The sequence below is a fragment of the Quercus robur genome, chromosome 11 (assembly GCF_932294415.1).
Source record: "Quercus robur chromosome 11, dhQueRobu3.1, whole genome shotgun sequence".
NCBI classification, from domain to species: domain Eukaryota; kingdom Viridiplantae; phylum Streptophyta; class Magnoliopsida; order Fagales; family Fagaceae; genus Quercus; species Quercus robur.
Window position 1 is genome coordinate 16,851,655 of NC_065544.1, and position 22,071 is coordinate 16,873,725.

A 22,071-nucleotide genomic window follows, 5' to 3' on the forward strand; every position below is an offset into this window, starting at 1 on the left:
TGAACACCACAAGGTAGTAATCACAGTGCTCATTCACACTTGGAATGAACACAAGGACATACAAGTTAACAAGCACAAGGCAAGACACTTGTATGCTCAACACTCAACCAATGCATAACACACAAGGCATATGCATCTAGGAACAATCCTACAAGGGCACAAGAGTGACAATACATAAACCAAAATGCAGAACATTTAGATTAAAGTACTGATTTCAACATAGCATAAAGGCTGCATTAAGCAAGGTACATACCATAAAGCCTACAAACTATGCATAAAACATTAACCCTAAAAGCTTACAAAAGCACATGGGTACAAACACAAAAACATCCTGAATAACATCGTCAAAATATATTAAAGATTAAACCAAGAGTATAAGTAAAGAGTTAGGAACAGCTATACACCAAAACACAGTGTATCAAAACCATAAAAACACTAAAAGTACCCAAAACATAAACATATATAAACAAAGTCTCTGATTTTGACAACTCCCCCTTAACTCATTACTCCCCCTTAAGAGCTGCTTTTCTGCTTCTCAATCATCAATGACATTATCAACAGAAAGAAACTTCTCCCCCTTTTTGACAGGAATGGCCAAAGGGTCACTGTTCAGGCTGAGTGGTGAAGCTGTCAAGTTTTGCAGACAAGACATCAATCTGGTCCTGCATGGCTCTCATCCGCTCAGAGTGCTCAGTCTGGACTTCCCTGATCCCATCAAGTCTTTCCAGAATGATTTGGAAAGCATCTGGAGGTGTATCTGAAGAAGTTGAAGCTCTAGACCTTTTGCCACTCCTCCTGGGTGTTGAGGTTGATGCATGCCCTGCTGCCTCTGCTTCAGTCTCCATTGGGACACCCTCTCCTTCATCACCTTCATCTTCTTCTCCTGGAAGCCTAACACTTATCCTTTTGCAGGTAAGCTTGTTAATTGCAGAGGGTGTGGACATGGGACTGATGTCTTGAGGGATTGGAACACCCTTCCTTCTAAAAATCCTCATTAGCAAACTGGGAAAGATCAATTTAGGCCTAGAGGTTGTTCTTGTCTCATCCAAAATGGTGTCATATATGTGGGAACTTATGTCTATGAAATTCTTTTCTTTGAGATCTATCAGAAAAACTGCTCTAGCACAATTGATTGTAGTCAATTTCTTAATGGGATAGAGGTTAAATATCATGATTATTGTTAGACACCTCATGTCCACTGGAAAGGCAGTGGTATTCAAACATTTCCCTTCTCTCTGCCCACCTATCCTTTGTTGAACTGTTTCAATAGAAACACTCCTATCCTTGTAATTGATAAATTCCTCATCTTCTAATCCTTCAAGTCCTAGTACATCATCTATGACATGTGCATCCAAAATGAATTCTTTACCTCTAACCCAGCAACTTAACTCATTCTCCTTTATCACAGCATTTGAGTAAAATTCCCTAATCAGGGGTTCACACACAACAGGGAAATCACTCAGAAGCTTTTCCCATCCTCTTCCTTAAAAACAGCTGGGGATAAAGGTTTGTCTTAAGTCCTCCAAATCTACAAATCTTTCTTGAATAATTCCTGCATTCAAGAAGTTATCCTTGTATCTCTCAAAGTGATGAACTGACCTAAACAGTTTAGAATCCATTTTCAATCTTTTGTCAGCCTACTTTGCAGTAGATTTCTTCTTTGGAGGTGAGGGAGCCATCTGTGAACAATCAGAAAAGGCCACAACAGCATAGAACAATATATGTGCAGAACTAGTCAGTACCATGTAATTAACAAAGAGATATCATCCATACAAATGAACTTTGAACACTTAAACAATAAGCTACTTAGATCAATCACATGGATAAACCAAGCCTAAGATAGGAAACACATATAAAAGCAACAGATATAGAAACTATCCTAAAGGTAGATATATGTCAATGAGACAGATAATGAAAAATGATATGGCTCATAAACAGCATTGTGAAGCTCACATATGCTCCCAAAAGATTTACACAATAGAGCATGCATATTTAGCACAGTAAAACTCACAGCCTCAAAAGGAACAATTTGAAACAACTCAACAACTCAAAGTTCAGATAAAATAGAAGAATCACTTAGCTAAGCACAGGATGAAGAGCAATAAGGAAACAACTAAGATCAAATCAAATTCTAGCAGCAGCATTCGCAAGCTAAGCATGAACAAGGAGCAAAATCCGAAACACAAACCTATTTCTAAATCACAAACATATGCGAAAAATCAAAGGGAAAAGCACAAAATCAAGTAGAAAAGAGTGCAAAACTGAAAACCCATACCTGTGACTTGAAGATTTTGAGCTATAAGAATGCAACAATGGAGATTGGAAATGGGAGCACGGAGTGTTTGGGAGGGAGATAGTTTAGAGAGAAGATGAACAGTCACAAAAGTTCAAGGGAAAACTAAAAAGAGGTTTAAAAACTGCTCCTGTTTCTGCAAAACACGCGTTTTTCGCGACTTGATTAAGTCGCCACACAGTCGCCAGTTCAAGCCACCAAAGCACTCAAGAACAAAAATTTGAAAAATTTTTCTAAGTGTTTTTCGCGATTGGAAGGTCTACCCGCGAGTGAGTCGCGAGCTGAGCCGCGAAAATCTCTGAGTGAACCTTGCGACTGGACCTTCCACTCGCGAACAAGTCGCCAAAAATGACCAGCGAAGATGCGACTGTGGCTCGCGACTTGACATACCCGCGACTGAGCCGCCAAAACAGGGCAAAACTGGATTTTTGAAATTTTCAGATTTTTTAAACAAAATACTTTCCAAAAACACCTAAAACACTCAAAAATCTTTTTGTGCTTGAATTAACAAAGATTGAGCATGTGAAAACACATTTCATCAAGTACAATCACACAAATGAATATGGCATTTATTGAACATAAACTTGTGTGTTGTGTGTGGATATCAACAATGAGATAGTCCTTCGTCTAATGTGAAGTTTCAATGATCGATTCAACCAAGGCATACACCATTAGCACTAGATCATGTGACCTATCTTAATTACAGAAATATGTATATATGACCTCCCACAACACTTGATAACAAGACTTGGAGCTTTACATTTTACTCCACTTTTAGTCATAGCATTTGATCTTTTCGATCTTTTGAGGCAATCACCTCTCATTGTGAGAGTGATATTTGACATTTCACTTTAATGAACAAGCCTTTGGCTTTTTGAATAAACATTCACTTTAATATAAGGTCGCTTACCATTTTTCCTAGTCGAATACTAGAATGTGCGACAGGCTTTTGCAGCTCAATATCTCTTTTCATTTGGAGATTTACATTTGGTGAGCTCTTTTTAGCAAAACAAAAATAAAGAGTGAGAAGATATATAGACACAAGTCTATGCATGTCTCAAGATCAACATAACCATTCACTAATAATTCATGACAAGTTTGAAGATCTATTTACAACAATCACATAGATTTCAAGATTTTTCCCACAGTGATATAAGTGCATGAAAACAAGCAATGCTCGAAAATGCACAAAACCATTAGCACAAAGGTACAAGACAAAACAAGTTTTGAGACAAACCTCAACAAAGTCAATCAAGCTTTTTGATTTTCTAATTTTTTATGTGATTTTTGGATTTTTGACACAAGAAACAAAAAGATTGATAAAACAAATTTTAAAAAAAAAATTCACAAGTAGACAAGCAAACAACCAACATCAAAAACAGCAAGCAAACCGAACAACCATTGTCACAAAGTATAGGAAGTATTAAAGCATGGACATGTTGTAATGCTTATGCATGAGTACCCTTTTTCACCCACACGTCACTTGCGTTTGGGGTGATTTCCTTATAGGATTGGGTACGGGAGTTAGGGCTTTCAAACCTTCGTGAGAAGCTTTCCAAGCAGTTGGTGAATGCACCAATCATCTTCATCACGTTCATCATTCCGGGATCTCCATTTTGATCTCTAGATTGATCACCTGCCCAAATTCTCCTATCATTTCTGGGTCCTCCTGACCTTTGAGGAGTTGCACTGTTCTTTGCTCTCAGCTTTTGGCAATTTGGTCGAGTATGCCCTTGAAGTCCGCAATAATGGCACACATAAGTTCCTCTAGGACCTCTTTGTGGTCGTGGACGTGACTTGGCACGAGATTCAGACCTGCCCACAGATTGATTACGGGGATTCAACATCCGTTGGTTCACCACATTCTTCTTCTCCTCCACCTCGAGCTTCTCACCAGTAAGGTCAGCTACAACTGGATCTTTGGCCTTTACGAACTTCACTTCTTTAGTGACATTTCCAGATGAACTACTTCCTCCGGTATATCCTAATCCGGATTTGTCTGAAAAGCTCTTTTGAAATGATATAACATCATCTAGCTTCTTGGTGGTGACCCTCTCTATTTTAGCATTCGCTTGCACAACCTTATTCTCAAGAAATCTCACTTTTGTGTAAGTTTCGGACAACTCACCATTCAGTGTTTCTATCTCACATTTGGCCTCCCTATATCGAATTAGGAGACTTTTGTAGTCCTCCTCAACCTTCTTCATTTTTCTCACAGCAGCCTTGGCCACCCTTGTGTACTCACCCGACTTCTCCAAGAGTGAGTTATAATTCTCTTGAAGATTTGTTGTGCTTTCATCTTCTTCAGCATCTGATTCTTCAACAATTCCTAGTGATTCATCATCACTATGTTCTCCAAGGTCTCATACAAGCAGATTCAACTCATCCGAAGACTCAACATGAGCAATAGTCATAAAAGCTGAATAGTTCCCCTCTCCATCACAGCTCTCTTCAGATTCTGAGTCAGACGAATCCGAGTCACTCAAGGTCGTGGCATACACTTTACCTTTCGATTTCAAATAATTCGGACATTCCTTCTTAAAGTGTCCATGCCCGTTACATTCGAAACAAGTGACACCTTATGTGGGTTGGGATTCTTTTTCATCTTTCTTTTTGAAATCCCTCTTCTCCCTTCCAGAACTTTGGAATTTTCTTTTATCATCAAATTTGCCATTATTTTTGAATTTCAAGAACTTTCTGAAATTTTTGACAAGGTAAGCTACATCTTTGTCAACCACATCTTCTCCCGATGAGTCTTGATCTTCCACCTTCTCATTAATGGTCTTTAGAGCAAGGGATTTACTCTTTCGTTGATTGGGTAGCGACATCTCATAAGTCTGCAGAGAACCAACCAGCTCCTGTACTTTGATGTCATCAAGATCCTTGCTCTCTTCAATTGCTGTCACTTTAGCACGAAAACTTTCCGGCAATGATCGAAGGATCTTCCTTACAATCTTTGAGTCCTCCGTTTTCTCCCCCAAGTTGAACTTACTGACAACCACCTCATTTAGCTTTCCATAGAAAGAGTCAAAAGACTCATCCTCACTCATTTTAAGCTCCTCAAACCGAGTGGTCAGCATTTGTAACTTGGTGTCTTTCACTTTCTTCGTGCCTTCATAAGTGGTTTCCAGAATCTCCCATGCTTCTTTGGCAATGGTAATGTGAGAAATCCTGTGAAATTCATCTGGAGACACACCACAGAAAATAGCATTGAGTGCTTTACTGTTAGCATTAGATGCAGCAAGTACTGTCTTATCCCATGTGGATTTGGCTGCCTCAGGTTTGGTCCAACCAATCTCAACAGCATTCCAAACGAATTCATCAATAGAACACAGAAAAGCTCTCATGCGAACCTTCCAAAAAGCATAATTACTACCATCAAAATATGGAGGTGCATTTAGGGATTGAGACCTATCCATCTCAAAAGGGAGTCAATGATCACACAATGGTAATGAAACCAATAGCAGTGTACCCGCTCTAATACCAATTGAAAGTTAAAAAACGTGTACAAAACACCTTTGAACGTTTAGACCCCCAAATTACAACTTAACCAATACAAGCAATATGTCAAACAACTAGTGTGCGGAAACTTAACACATGCTATAATACGAAATTGGTTAAAGACTATCTAAGCCATAACAAAATAAAACCACAGCAGATAATAAAAAGGCAAAAATAGAGAGGAAGGAAGATGCAAACACAAAGACATCACACGATGTGTTATCGAAGAGGAAACCGAAGTCCTCGGCGAAAAACCTTTCCGCCGCCCTCCAAGCGGTAAACAATCCACTAGAAAATACAGTTGGGATACAAGGACAGCAATAGACCCTCCAAGCCTAATCTACCCAGTGCACCTAAGCCCTCCAAGCTTCTTGCTCCAACGAGGTTGCGCCGAACCTTTTTCTTTTCTAGCTTCCCGGATTCCGCTACTAAACCGTAGCATCAACCAATGAAGATTGGTTCATTCCTAACTGCTTCCCAGAAATCCAAACAACTGTCTCACAGTGATGATGATGGTGAGAACTAGGTTTGGTATAATGCCTCTCAAGGATTTGACAATGGAGAGGAAGAGAGTTGAGGAATTTGAAGAGACTCTAAGGTAGAGATTGTGGGTGAAACAATCTGGTTTTTCTTTAGGGTTTCTCTCTCAAAATTCTCTCTGGAAGCTCTCTTTCAATCGTGGGTAAAAGGGGTATTTATACTGGAGTGAGAGAGGAATGTGAAACGTCAGGTTTTACAAAACAGGGGTGAGTCGCGGCTTGACCTCGCGGCTTGACTAAGTCGCGAGTTAACCGTATGGCCAGTTGTCCTGTTTTGTCCTGTAGTGCTCCAGCTAGCATGACTGTTCATCTTCCAGCATGCTTGGCACGTGTGCTGCTTCTGGCGGCTTGCAGCCGCGAGTCACCCGCGAGTCTCAGCGCGAGTCTCTGTTTTCTTGCACACTCTTGAGCAAACTTCACTCTATCTCACTCACTACCCTTACAACAAGCCCACCTAAATACAGGGTTACTAAATGCTGAATTACAAGCAAATTTGGCACGGAATAAAGCCAATTAGATGGTTGAATAAATTCAACCTTACACATTTTCCTCTATTAGGGACGAGGAAGCTATGAGGACCGCACTGAAATGCTTCGTCTTATTGTAGATCTTGTGGAGGCAAGCATCTATGCTGATAATCCAGAATGGAGGTTGTGATGATTCTGACTTTAATGTTTGGTTGACAACTAAGTTTTCATGTTTGGTATAGAGCAATTGTGGTTCATAAAACTATCAGTAACTTGCATAATAAATGCGTAATATTTGCTATCTGATTTCTCAAATTTCTTTGAACCTGAAATCTGGTTTGCGTTATATTGTAGCATTGATGAGCAGATAGCAAAGGATATACAACTTATAGATTCTATTGCAGAAAAACAAGCTCAAATATTCTTTGAAGAGTGCAAGTTATTCCCTGCTGATGTTCAAATTCAATCAATATATCCACTGTAAGAATGTTCTTATCCCATCTGTGTTTCCATTTCCCCCTAAAGATCTACTTATTTATTGAAGTGTATAAAACCATAACATCATAAATGAACTTTAAAAATTTTCCTTTTCTATATAAACTAGAAAATCCCAGATTCTCTTAGCCACCATGAACTTTCCCTGCGGTTACTTATATATTGCTCCTGTACATACAAAACGTAATACTTTCTGTTACAAAGAAACATGAAGAATGATTTTGGAACAAATTCAAGTTCTTAACTGTCAAAGAATGATGTCAACTATGTATCATTGCTACTTAGGGAATTGTAAAATTTCAATTTTTTTTTTTTTTTTTTTTTTTTTGTAAATTACACACATATTCAAGTAAATTTTTTATTAATTCTCAAATTCTCATCAATCAAAAAAAAAAAAAAAAGAATATACCCAATGTACGGGTTTGGTGGACCCATACTTTGTGAAGTACCCCAGCCCACCAAGCTCGGGTACAATCTACCTAATTTTTTGAAACAGGCTGATTGGTACCCGAGTTTGGGGGACTCAGGTACTTTGTGAAGTACCCGAGCCCACCAAGCTCGGGTACAATCTGCCTAATTTTTTGAAACAGGCTGATTGGTACCCGAGTTTGGTGGACTCAGGTACTTTGTGAAGTACCCGAGTCCACCAAAACTCGGGTACCAATGTGCCTCTTTTAAAAATAGGCAGATTAGTACCCGAGTTTGGTGGGCTCGGGTACCAATCTGCCTAATTTGTTAAAAACAGGCAGTTTTACATTGGGTAAATTCTTTTTTTTTTTTTTTTTTTTTTTGGGGGATTGACGAGAATTAATGAATGCTTGGTCTTTTTTTTTTTTTTTTTTTTTGGTATTTTCGACGACAAAAGTCTTATAATTTAACTCGTTTACACTTTTGGTGTGTCTATCAAAATTATTGGGAAAAAAAAGTTATCCTTTTTTTTTGGGTGGTCTGTTATTATTTTCCAAATATTTGCTATTGAATAAATTACTACTCATTGTCATCATGGGCAATTATAATATAATGATGGAATTAATAATTGAATTCTGTCTTTGTTTTTGTCAATACAACTTAGGACATGTTTAAAACTATTATTCTATTGTTTTGTTTATGTTTTTGATATAGGAAACTTTTGAAACCAGAAGCTTCCAATCCTGTTATTTATGAGCACAATCAACCAAATCTATTTCAACTTGCATTAAAAATCTCTAAATACATCATACACATACCCATCTGTCACTTTTAAATGCCCCACAACCCATTATCCAAAAAAGAAATAATTACCACCAAATATTTTGGTCATCAACCACTGATACTAGAAGAGAAGCACATCCATTCAGCTTTGGAAAATTCCTTCCTGGACTTGACTATGGTAAGGACATCAAGTGCCTCGGGTTTTTTCTTCCAGGCATGAGAAGCACTCCTAGTTTGACAAAACTGGGAAAAAGAATGAACAGTTATCCCAAGCTCCTACATATGGGCATGATGTAGAGAGCCTTGGACTGAAGGAATTGCATGGCAGCTCCTACATCTTCTTCCATCAGCTTTGCTACTTGCTGTTCTGTGCCATCATTTGACCACTTATCCCAAGCTTGTTGATTTGTTCCACCTTCAATGCCCTCACCCTGCATTACACACATATCAAAAGTGAATACATAAAAGCAACAAACATGAAAATACTAGAGACAGAAGAAGGCAGACAACTTATTGAACCATTTTTAGATTCAGACAAGAATGGCATGTCAAAGGAAAAAAGGTGACTTACGGCACAAGGCCTTCTACTTGAGACATGAGGCACCAAAAAGGCACAAGCCTTATTGAAGTGAGGACCAAATCCAAAATCAATGTTGCAAACAAACATAGGAAAACAAGTCTGATTTCCAGAAAATGTTCTTTGGAAAACGAATCATTTTGTAGAAAACGTTATCTATCAAAACAAACAGAGCATAAGTATCTTGGGTTTATATAGTTTTGCGTCCAAGTTGGTCTTTTATATATTACTTTATTAGGTTTTTAGTTTACTAGTCAAACTTGGGAATCCTAATACTACTAGTACAAGAATGAGTACTTATAATATATATATATATATGTTCTCAATGTAATCAAAGAATAGGTGGAGTTGATTAATAAATAAAGTATTTGAGCATAGAGGCATGTTGGCCTTCATGTGTTCTTTTCTCCCTCTCTCTTCTCTATATACTTCTTTTCTATCTTGTGCTAATGAGGATGTGTGTTTATTTGTCTTCCTTCTTCCTTATAATCCCAAATCAAGCTCCTCTTTCAAATGAAAACCCTAAATAAACCACAACCAGTGATGTAGGACAAATTCACCACATATTTTTGATGGTCACTAGCCACCTATCTAAGGTTTGACAATGCTACAGGCTCTCTCTCAACTTGCTTCTTAGTAATTGAACATGCAGCTAATGGGTCACTAGACCCTGCTCCAACCCTCCTGCAGGCAATCATAAACAAAGAGGATAAAAATACCATTCACCAGACACGCAAGACAATAGTTTTCAACTAATACTGAAGTGGTCTCCAAGATATTGAAAATTGATCTACTCATAATAAAATAAAGAACTAGAGTACTCCTGGAGTGAGCTTTTGGATTATGCTTAATAGGCCTTATCCACCTCTCTCCCTTTTTTCAAGTTACTTAGAAAAAAGATAATGCATTAAAGGACTCAATTAACATTTTACGATAAAGATATGGAAGTAGGAATGTCACAACCAAAATTTTACTTTGAATACTATGTTAAGATTGACAGAACCATAGGTTTGAGCTATAAAGAGGAGGCAAGGAAAGGTAGATCTTCCATCAGTCAGTAATTACCCATGAAATGGATCTTTAAATATAAAAAATAAAAATAAAAATAAATCCTTCTTTCATATTGATTATTAATATAAGAATCAGCTCATTCACTAGAGCATTAATAATCTCAGATCGGGTTGAGATCATTGACTGTTGTTAGTGTTTCTCTACTTGATGAGACCATTTCAAACAAAAAACATCTCCATACACAAACATGCCATAATTACTTAACCATGCCATTTCTGCAAGGTTGTCCGACTAATAATTGGATATATATTCCACTCATCAAATTGAGGGCCATAGCTTGCAAAAGCAGGACCAAGAATGGCAAAGGAAATTGTGATAGTAAATAGAAGATGAAGAATTCATTAATGATTAAACATCAAGCCAAACAATTATACCTGCCTATTCTAAATTAATATGTTTTCAAGACTAGAAAAATAAAATAAAGCTTACTCACTTCAATAATTTCTCTGATGCAATTCTAGCCGCTCTAATTGTGCCACGGCGTGGTACCCATTTTACAACACGGTTTGGATCAGCCCGCATGGGAGAATGGATTTTGATAAGCTTAACAAGCAGAAGTAAAATATATCAAACAATGCTAATGATAGAAAATAACAACCTATGAGAGGAATTCACTCACGTAAGGAAGAATGATGGAAATGTTTATACAAGTTGCAATGAGAAAAGTTTATGATATCATAATCTAATTCTAGATAATTAACAATTGCCATGATTTATATTTTAATATTGAATTACAACATTTTCCCAGCATAGTGCCATATAAATTAGGAAAACAATGGGGGTGGGAAGGGGGGGGGGGGTGATGTTCATACACCACATAAATGGAAGAAATAAACCTCTACCAGTGCTACATGACCTTGTAATTTGAGTATGCAACATCAACCCCCCCCCCCCCCCCCCCCCTTAAACATTAAGATGTCTTTGTATTACATTGTACTATCATAAAGAAAATGTGTAAATAACTTTGAGGATAAGTTTTCAATATAGGAAACCCACGAACTTATTTAAATACCAATCACACCCAAAAAATGCCAAAAATGTATGCGCATCATGGGTAGTTCAATTTTCTTCTCAAATATAGAGTTTTAATGGCTTATTGACTTGAATAAAATGAATTACAAAATAAAAAAATGAGTACGCAATTGTGGGGTGCAGTAACATTCTTCACAATACAAATTGCATAAATTCTCTTTTTAATAAATCTTAAATATTCAAATAAACTTGCATATTCACATTTGCATTAACCCAGTATGCTGAAAAAAATATTGGAGATAAAAGCCAAAATAAAATTAGAGATGGACCAAAATTAATTTAACTCATAGTTGTGGGAGTGGGACATTAAGAAATAGAACAACCATCTAAATATTGCAGATAACCACAAAGCTATTGCAGAAATAGAACAACCATCTAAATATTCATTAACAGTAGCCTTGGGGAAAATTCTAACTAAAAGAGTATCACTTTGTAAATCAATATTGTATTTGCAAACATAATAGTGAAAAAGTAGACCATTTGCTTCTTCATTGCAAAGTTGCTCCTAAGTTAAGGGCTCTCATTTTTTTTTCCCCTATGTACAGAGAACAGTGGTGACTGGTGATGCCGAAGAGAGTGATAGATGATTTATTTGGTTTTTATAGCTAGTCTAGCAAACATAGAAGCTCTATTACTTATAATGGCACCACCTTTGTTTAATGTGGACCATATGGAGGGAGAAGGAAGTGAATGTTTAATGAAAAGGAGTCGACAGTTCTAGAGATAAAATCTGGCTTCTTAAGATCATTGTTCGAGTGGTCCTGATCATAGGCAATAATGAGTAAATTTCTATTCTTAGATTTCATTGATTCACTCTCTATTCATAGGCAATGATTAGTGTTTTCATTTTTTATGAGTATCTTCTACACACATCCAGTGTGCATAGAGTATCTCCCCTTTCACACTAAAATCTTATTAGTTATAAATAAAAAATTGAAAGAGAAGAAGAAATTTTAGACAGTCTTAAAATGAGTTTTACAGCCTTGAAAATTGTCTGATGACAGCATAAGACCTGTTAAGCCCTAAGATTGTGCGGAATTTACTAAAGCATCTTGCCATCTTCTACATGCATAAAAATACCCAAAAATACCCAAAAATACCCACAAATTATGCATAAAAATACAAAATTTACAAACACAAATACCCACAAATACCCAATGCTCAAACTGAAGATGCAAGCTGAGCGAGACATACCTTGTGAAAGGGAGACTGAGAGCATGAGCAACAGAGCGAGAGGGAGACCGAGCAACAGAGCGAAAGGGAGACCAAGCAACAGAACGAGAGGGAGACCGAGAGCGAGAGGGAGATGGAGAATGAGAGCAAGAGTGAGACTGAAAGGGAGATTGAAAGCATGTGGGAGAGTTTGATAGCGAGATTGAGAAAGTCAGAGAGAGTTGAGAGGGAGATTGAGAGAGTGAGTGATGAGAGAGTAGCTGTGGGAATGAAGTTTATAAGCTGGGTTTCAGAAAATTGAGAGAGGAAGTTTTGATATTGTTATAAAATAAGTTGCCAGTACAGAATGGTACCCGAGCTTGATGGACTTGGGTACCACGCATAGTACTTAAGCGCACCAAGCTCGAGTACTAAATGGCCAAATTTTTTTTAAAATTTTTTAATTAAACTTTCCATGTCAACGGGCCACGTTGGATTAAAAAAATATGGTACTCGAGCTCATCAAGCTCGAGTAAGATCGAGTACCACAAAAAGTGGTAGATCGCTATATTTTTCCGAAACAGTGTTTCTGGGCAAAATATTTCAAGAATTGATGGTATTTGGCCATTTTGGCCCTAGAAATACAGAGTTAGAGTCTTGCACAGAACAATTAATTCCTAAGGAAGAGGCTTGATGGATTTTTCCATCTCATAGCAATTTTTCTGCTTTGTTTGCAACACTAGTTTGCTTCACAGTTATTGAACCCCATACAAGTAAAAAAATAATTTCTTTCATATGAATAAAATTAGTGACATCTAAAGTAAAATTAACTCCAAAACATTGTTTACCATGGATTACTATACATAATAAGATCACTTGCTTTCTGCTTGCTTGAGATCCTGGGGGACAAGTCACATTTTTTAAATTTTGGACGGTTACAAAAACTATACAAGTATAACCCAACAGGGTATGTGCTGTTACATGCATGTTCAAACAATGGTTACATGTTTTGCCAGCAAAGGTATTAAAATTCACAATGAATCAGTGAATATGAGAATCCATGAAACTACAAATGCATCAAGAAGAACCCACGGGTTATCTGTAGTTTTCTTTGCAACAAGCATTACCAGTTGGACTGTATACACCACAGACCACACAACTCCCAGCATCCTTCTCTATTTGCAGTAACAGAGCCAGACCATGTTCTTATGTGGGAATTTAAGTCAGCTATTTTGCTGGAAAACATTCCAAAGATTACATTTTTACAGCTAAAAAGGTAACATTTATGGTTGTGAGATGTTATTCATGCAGAAAACCAAACATTATAAAAAAATTTACCCATCATCAGCTGTAAAAATCCATTAAAATATATGGGTCTGAAATCATATTCATGTCAAAGTTCTCAACCAAATATTTGCCCATTAAAACATATGTATCAGAACCAAAAAACTTCTTTTACAGCTACAAGATTTTGAATCCAGATCATAAATTAGTACCCAATCAAATAACTCAGAGTCAAGTATTATAATTCTAGTACTAGGAAACCCAAGTAAGAAAATTTCATGAAAACAGTTCCTTTCTCACTTTTTTTTTTTTTTTTGAGCAGCTGGTCATTTAGAGTAGTTGAACAACACCCAGAAGTAACAAGAAGTTAGTATAAGCTAACATGACAGGGAGAATAAAATAATGAAATAAACGGGAGTTTGCAAGCTTTCTACCTTGGAAGGGACTTGCTGGATGAGCTGCTGCTTCTTGGTGCCAAATACTAAGATGGGTTTGTGGAAAAGGGATATCATAGGATCAAATAAAAGAAAGCGGCCAAGTGGGCTTATTTTATTGTTGAGTCTTTGTTTACTTATCAGCAAAGGTATCAAAAAACTTTTGAATGGAAATATTCATTTATTATAGAGTTTTTAAAATGATTGATAGTGAGTGGTTTAGACTTTAGATGTTGTTCCATCATTAATATTAAATAAATATGAATTGATCATGATTATAGAAATCATGTCTGTAAACAAATGAAATATATAAGGTAATTTATCATTTTATAGACGTAGATGGTTCATCTGTGAAGTTTTAGCTTAATTAAATACTAGTCGCTAACCCGTGCGATGCACGGGATAGTTAAATAGAAATTAAATATATTTATTTTGTTCAAGGTATTGACTTGAAAATATATGAAAATAAAAACAATTGGTTCAAAATAAAAGTTCACATAAAAATAAAAATAAACACAGAACTTGTAGAAACCTAAAACAACATACTTTCAAAAGATCACAAAAGTAATACATGTAAAATTTCATAAACTTAGAAGAGTAGGTGTTATTAATGCTAGTTGAACATTACTTTTATGAACACAACCACAAGTTGAATATTTCTTTTATGAACACTTCTTTAGCAAATCTATCATTGTACATGGACATTTGTCCATTTGCATATTCCATATTTCTATGGTTTATGAACTGGTTCTGCAACAGTGTATGTGAAACTCATGAGATGTTTGTCTTCTTGTCCTCATTTCCTCCATGAAAACAGGATCATAATTGAATTGAGTTATCTACTTTTTGTCAATGCTAAATCAAACCTTTCATACCTCTAGGAAATATCAGCAACCCCTTGTTAAAAAAACATTTATATACAATACATTTTTAATTGATAAATAGTAATAAGAATCAAACACAGCTTACCTTGATTAGATCAACAATAGAGCATCACATTTCTTACCTATCTTCCTCCTTACGACTCTCCATGTATTATGGCTTCTAGAACTCATAAGAAATTTCATCAAACACCTTGTGTACATGTAAAAGAAACAACACTTAATGAAAGTGAACATTACTAAAAATGTCCATACTCAACTTTAAAATAGAAGCATAATAGTCATAAATCAATGCAAAACTACAAATGTAACAAGAAAAATTAATCAAGGACAACCCAAGCAAAATCACAAAATTAACACTAAATGTATTATGACTTTGAGAAAAAAAAAAATAGTAATGAATTGCTAATGGTGACGATTTGGAAAAAAAAAAAAAAAAAACTTTATAGGAAAAAAATAATATGAAGAATTAAACAAACTTCACAACTTGCAGATAATTCTTGTCATCTTTAGAGATCTTAAACCAAATATAAACTATACAACAAATTGAGCCATAGCAAATGTTGGTAACACAAAATCTCATAAAGGATGTAAAAGCATATTCCAGTAGGTAAAAAACAACAAATTTTTAATAGATGTTATCTTAAAGAATACAATCATATGAAACTTGAAAGCAAGTTCAAAGAATAGGTGTAGCACATAAAAGCCAATCACTCATTTTAAGTTGGAGAAACAAAATCCATCCTGGTTCAATTGAAAAAGCATAAGAAAAAGGAGTGGAGTTCTTTACACTATTTATATAAACCATTCATGCTATCCCTCATCCAAAATCATATATGGACCTTTTATATATCATACCTACATATCAAATCATAACAATTTTGTAACCAAGGGCCTATTATTAACATTCAATACTTTACCATCAAATCTGAAGCAAAAACCACAACAGCCAATTCCAAATCATGAGTTTGGGTAATTTTTGTTCAAAATTATTTAATTGTCTAGAGGCATAAGCAACCTAGCTAGTCATTTTTTTACATTGCAAAAAATAACATTGAAAAAAGAAGGCCGACAAACACATCTCAACCTGATTAAATCAGCAATATAGCATCACATTCTTTACTTATCTTCTTCCTTACCAATCTTCATGTAATATGACTCCTAGAATAACAAAAAAAAATCACAAGAATTTTATCAAACAGCTTATGTACATGTAAGAGAGATGGGGATACTAAACACATCCAAAGAAATAGTTGTGTGCTTGAGGAGCTCTAGATACCCATGTTAGGAAGAAGTAGTAATATTAGTCTGTAATATAAGAGCTTACCTTGGCAATTGGCATCTTTGCCCTCTCCGAATCAATTAAGGAAAAACCAATATCAGCCACAACAATATCTGCATAAATGGGAGCATATCATCTGCAATTTGTAATATATAGTTAGCCTAAGGAAAAAAAAAGTGTAAAAATCACTAAAAACAAAGAATTGAAGTTGGCTTAGAGCCATGATATGATCGTTAGTTTCAATATAATATTTGCTCATATTTTGATTGAGTTTGCTAAAGGATTGCAAGCATTTGTAGATCTGCAAGCACCATAATAACCAAATCATGTTGAAATAATAAACTTTGTCCTAGTGTGCGGGGGTCATTACTCATTAGTTTATAGTCTCAATCTCCATGTTAAAGAAAAAGGGAAAAATAAAGTCCTATACCAGAAATCCAATCCAAAGGAAGAAGAAGAAGACATGGAAACTCTGCAAAAACAAAAACAAAAACAAAAACAAAAAAAAACTTAAATTAAGACAAAAGAGAAAGAGGAATGATGTGCAATGCCAGGTATGTAATACTGAAAATGGAGTATTACACAACCAATGATAAAAAAGAATTCTAACTAAATAGTTGAACTTTTTCTTTTTCCTGATAATTCTTCATAGTTGACAGCCATAGCAAATTCATGTTCATTTGTAAGTGAATTTAATATCGGGGTCTGAATTGTAATTTGTGAGCTTGATTGAATAATTTAAAAATGGAAAATAAATTGAATATAAATTAAGTCAAATCAATGTCAAGACCATGTAAGAAAACATTTTTTTTCCACATTAAATTTAGTAAAGAAAATTGAGTATAGCACATACACAGCAAACTGAATTAGTGAAAAAACCTTCAACTGATCCAAGTTCAATTGAACATAAACCCTGTCAATTTATATAAAATAAAAATCAAACATAGTAACTTTATTTTTTTGCTTAGAATCAAGACAAAAAAATTTACTATTAAATTCCCACGTTACTATCATAATATCATCATAAGAGAATCAGACCAAATGTTATAAAAGGATAACATGAGTAAGACCTGGTAGTTGAAGGAATTGAGTTTTATAAAAAAAATTGTGAAAAAAAATCAGTTAGAAAATTATGAATATTAGCTTGCACCCATTATAAACCAGCAGATCTGGCCTTAGTATCATATAAATTAAGTACCAACACATAGTGAATAACAAAAGGGAGAAATAATTTGTACTTTTTGGCCAATTTGCTAGTGTCGGGTCCTCCCAAGCTTGGCCAGTAGCTTTGTGAGGAACTACTCTCTTCTTGGTTTCTGCTTTGTGCTCAATCTTATTGCTTGCAAGGGCAGCCTTTACGCTCTCAAGTGCTTCTGGTGTAATCGTTTGTGCATGTATTTGAAACAATTGTTGTGCCTGTTTAAATATAGCACTTTTAATTATAAAAATATAATATTTATTTATAAAGTAAAGAAAAAACAAAGATCAGAAACCATCCGCACGATTTAATTCTCCTTTTCTTTTGATTACAGACAGATTGGTGCTCTTCCCAATCATTAAAAAAAATTGATTTCATGTCACAAAGGTGGAGAATGGTGGTTTGGGGAGTGGGTTTGGCTGTGGGTCTTTGTTTTGGAAAAAGGAGAAGGGGAACGGTGGAGGAAGGTGAAGGGGTTGCATTTTCTCTCAAAAGTGGAGATTGGTGGTTTGGGTATCGGGTTTAGCTGTGAGTCTCTGTTTTGGAGGTAAAAAAAACATCTATGACAATTAACAATATCAAAATTTTATTAATACATATATCAAATAGAATGACAGCCAGTACAGATGCAAAGCTAAAACTACAAATACAAAACAGAGTCAACAGACTCAAGAATACCCCCAAGTTTGAGATAACCAAGAAACTTAAATATGCAATCACATTCCAATTTCAAATTCTTTCTAGAAACATATTATTAATAAATATGCAAGAAACAATACATAATAGAGGAAAGGTAAATATTTGATTGTCCTCGTCTTGTAGTACAAAGAATCTTATGTAACCCTTCCTTAATCATGTTCAACTACAAACATGAAAAAAAGAAAAAAGAAAAATGCAAGCACCTGCAACAAAAGTGAAATAAAATAGAATACCATAGAAAAATCATAGTAGAAATAACATAAAGTAATTCACAATTGGCAAATTAACAAAGCAAAATTCACAATTCACAAAGGTATCTAAAAGGAACCTTCACAATTGATTGTGCTTCCATTTACTTTTGCTTCATTATTGTTTTTTTCCTCAACACCCAAACAGATGCTCAATTTGGTTAAGTTTGTCTGATCGTGAAAATACTTTGAAAGCTTTATATCAAGCAGATGGTGTGTGCCTATGAAAAGTGAAACTATTTTGATTCTAGGAAAGTTAACTAACCTGGGTTGGAGGAGAAAGATGAAGAAGAACATGATCTATCAGCTACGAAATCAGAGAAAGAAATCAATTTAAAACAAAAATTAAATTAACAAATCCTTAGGTGTAAATTAATTGAAATCAACAATAAACAATAATCAAAGTGAAAGCAATTCAAACATTAACGAATTAGTAAAAATAAATAAAAGTTAAAACGTTTCACAGATATCTGATGTGATTCGTACTAATGGATTTAATCGGAAAGAGAGAAAAGAGTTACCTTCTTTGGAAGAGTCGGCAGTTTGGGCTAAATACCTTAGAGAGAATGATAGAGAGGATTAAACCTAGATTTTGAAACCCAAAGGATAAAACCTAGAGGTCTGCGTTAGGAAGGGGTGAAGTGGTTAGAGAGAAGAAGGTTTTGGATGAGTATACTTGAGGGCTGAAGAGATAATCAAACGGTGGGGCCGACAAATATAGAACTGGAGAAGGGTGGATGCCGGAGAAGGTGGAGCTGTGTGGGGGGACAGCAGAGTGTGGTCTGCGTTTTGGAGGATGGAGAAGGTAAAGTGTGTTAGGGGCTTAGGGCTCCTCTGATTTTGCGTTTAAGTATTTTTTTGGGTTTTAGAAAAGTTTTTTTTTTTTTGGTTTATGATTTTTTTTTTTAATATTGTGCTGACGTGGAAAATTGTGGAAGCTTCAAAAGTTTCGGTTTTATATATATATATATATATATATATATATAGATGAGATTGCGTATTGGTCAAAGGTAAGAAAATGCAAGTCAAATAAAATATACAAAGAAAATTTCAAATTATATAGAGAGAAAATTCAATTTGTTTACCACTTTTTGTCAACTTCGGATGGTTAGAACTTTATAATTTCAAAAAAATTTGATAAATGATGTTTACCTTGATACCTTTTGGCAGGAAAAAGGAGCATATTGATAATCTAAATACCACTAGTAAGTGGAATAATATGACTTCCTTGGCAGAAAGGAAGAACAAGGGAAAAGCACCTGCACAGGGCTATTCTCAAGACAAAAGGAGTTCAACAGAATTTCCTTTTGTAATGCATGAAGGCGTATCCTCTAGGGTTAAATCGAAAGGATCAAAATCCCTTCAGGAATTTGTCCCGGCAGAGGTGACATATTCCAGTAGTGACATGGTTATTGCTTTGCAGGAAGTTTTGTCCAGAAATTTACAATTCCACAATGGAACCTATACGGAATTGCCAAATTCTATTAAAGTTATCCTTGACAACCTCCATGTTGCTTTTACTCTAAAACACCACACCCTTTTCCAAAAAACCCTTCAAGCACTTGAAATTCACTTGGTCAATAATATTTCCATTAAAGAAGCCTGTATAAGTCAACTCTTTGGCAAAGAGGATATCCATTCAAAGGATAAAACGACTATAATGGGTACTGGTTATGCTAGATTGAGTCTTAAGACCCACTCTCTATTGAGAAGTGTTATTGCTAACTTGCCAACTGAAGTACAATTTTGTATTTATGAAATCAAGGCTATGTTCAGATCTTTTGATCTCTGGTACGAATATTTCAAGATACTTATTACAACCGCTTTCCCTGATCCTGCTAATTCGAATGATCTTAGTGACATCTAAAAACAAGCTGATTGGGAAGAACACTTTGGGAGCAGTCTCAAAGTGTATGAAAAGAAGCATCCCTTTCTTGGCCTTCTGGTCAATTATGAAGATGGTTCAGACAATGATGACAGTGATCCTAATTGGTTGTCCCAAATGTTTGAGTATGGCTTTATTAGACTCATAAAATTAACAAGTCATGATCAAGCCAGTTAGCTCCCGCAAATTATCCAGATGGTTGTTAAAAAATTTGATAGTCCCTTTGTTTCCATCAGATGCTGAAGCACCTTGCCAAAATGGGAGAAAGATAACTAGATGAATGTCCAGCCCTCAAAACATCTAGTTCTCATTAATGGATACACTTACCAAGGACAATGGCATGAAGGAGATTCTCATTTATCCTTCAGAGATCCCTATGCTCTTGCAGAATGCTGGAGAAATTATTTTAATAAATCAAATTATTGATGTTGTTTAGAATCTATGGAAAAATGATCATTTCATAGGAATCACAGAAAGAATTTTTGTTTTTGGTCCCAAACCTTATGCTATTGTCATTTCTCGTATACAGTTTGCAGAACATTGTAATCTAAGAAGCTTCATCATCCCAGGAAAAATTCTGGAGTATGAGCCGCTTCTATATTGCGGATTCTGCAACCAGTACGCTATTTATCATGAACATGAATGTAATGATGATCCTCCATGGGACCCTTATGACGGCTACCCAACTGATGCCCCTAATACTGATTAAGTCATTCCACGATACAAACAGCTGAACTGGCCAATGCCCCTGCTACTTCATCTGTTAAACATATTAAGCCCTTTACTAAGCCCAAAAAGAAAAGTTCTCCTCTTGATGACATTTGCAAGGACCTTGATGCTCTGTATGCCCTCCTCAAGCTGAAATGGAAGGAGGAAGAAGCTGTTGATAATCATGATTTAGAAGATGAATTGTCTTCAAAAGCATCTGTTGCAAATAACCCATATTACCCCTACAATTAGGAATTGTTTGGTCATGATGAAAAAGAAACTCTTGATTTAGAGGAAGATTGATTCTCATATTTGTCTGGCCTGCACAATGGCCAAAATGCTACAATATTTTCCTAGTGAAGTTCTGATTATTGTGCTGCTTTCCCCCACAGAAGATGCTACTTTTGATAAAATGGATTCCTAATGATTATGGTCACATTGTTACTTTCGGCACAAAATGCCAAAATAGTGAAGATTAGTTCTTTGAACTAAAGTTCTGGACTTTGCTCCTGCTGTCTTGAGTTAAAAGGTGAAAAGTTACTGTTCACTGCTACTATTCACTTTTACTGTTCACTGTTACTGTTCACGTTTATTGTTCATTATGCTTTTTCTGCCTATATAAGGGGGGATGTCCCTTATGAAGAAACTCAGAATTTTCTTTCAGAATTTTCTTTATAGAATTCCTTCAGGAGAGTTCCTTTGAGCTTAGGATTTTCCTCTAGAATTTCCTCTACTAATTTCCTACAAATCTTGTAACTAAAACTAGTTTCAAGCCTTGTACTTGTTGAAATCTTGTAACTACTATTGCTGTAAGTACTGTTGTCTATTTTCAATAATAACTACTTTCAGCTTTATGTTTAATATACTTGCTGCTACAACCTTCTTGGCTGGTTTTACTTTGATTACATATTTTCAATATAATATATATATATATATATATATATTAAAATCCAATTAGATTTCATGTATTCTATTTAAGTTTTAATTTTTGTGTCAAGTGAATTATTAAGTGTAAAAATAAAAGAGTTCAAATTCAATTAATTCTAAATTTTTTGAGAGAGAGTCCAGTTAGATTCTAACGCTCTACTTGTTTCAACAACGATGTTTTCAAGAAAATGAGTTATTTTTCAAAAA

General features: G+C 35.4%; 2 protein-coding genes across 4 annotated transcripts in view; both read right to left on the bottom strand.

The window, feature by feature from the left end:
- LOC126707451 (uncharacterized) overlaps positions 1 to 14,197 on the bottom strand; it is a 67,101-nt gene extending 52,904 nt beyond the window's left edge. The window contains exon 1 of one of the 2 annotated variants that reach the window (XM_050407096.1): positions 14,037 to 14,197. In XM_050407096.1, the coding sequence (XP_050263053.1) occupies positions 14,037 to 14,114 (78 nt within the window). In that variant the 5' untranslated portion in view covers positions 14,115 to 14,197. The remainder of the gene's footprint in view (positions 1 to 14,036) is intronic. The other variant, XM_050407097.1, reaches the window with a different exon arrangement.
- Positions 8,296 to 14,030, bottom strand: LOC126707452 (sialyltransferase-like protein 2). 2 transcript variants are annotated; one of them, XM_050407100.1, is made up of 3 exons: positions 12,361 to 14,030; positions 10,568 to 10,677; positions 8,296 to 8,917 (listed from the first exon to the last, which is right to left on the bottom strand). In XM_050407100.1, exons 1-3 carry the CDS (start codon positions 12,517 to 12,519, stop codon positions 8,842 to 8,844), a joined length of 345 nt encoding a protein of 114 aa, XP_050263057.1. In that variant the 5' UTR covers positions 12,520 to 14,030; the 3' UTR covers positions 8,296 to 8,841. The 2 variants fall into 2 exon arrangements, with proteins under 2 accessions (XP_050263057.1, XP_050263056.1); XM_050407099.1 differs by lacking the exon at positions 8,296 to 8,917 and adding an exon at positions 8,924 to 9,747.
- Positions 14,198 to 22,071: the final 7,874 nt, after the last annotated feature.

What these genes read in the sequence shown, in the direction of transcription:
- LOC126707452 (XM_050407099.1), bottom strand. Translation starts at nt 12,519, where the DNA reads ATGCTTTCAATCTCCCTTTCAGTCTCACTCTTGCTCTCATTCTCCATC. An exon ending in CTCAGTCTCCCTTTCACAAG is followed by an intron (nt 10,678 to 12,360) that starts GTATGTCTCGCT and finishes CTGCTTGTTAAG; the next exon opens with CTTATCAAAATCCATTCTCC. An exon ending in GCATCAGAGAAATTATTGAA is followed by an intron (nt 9,748 to 10,567) that starts GTGAGTAAGCTT and finishes GATTGCCTGCAG; the next exon opens with GAGGGTTGGAGCAGGGTCTA.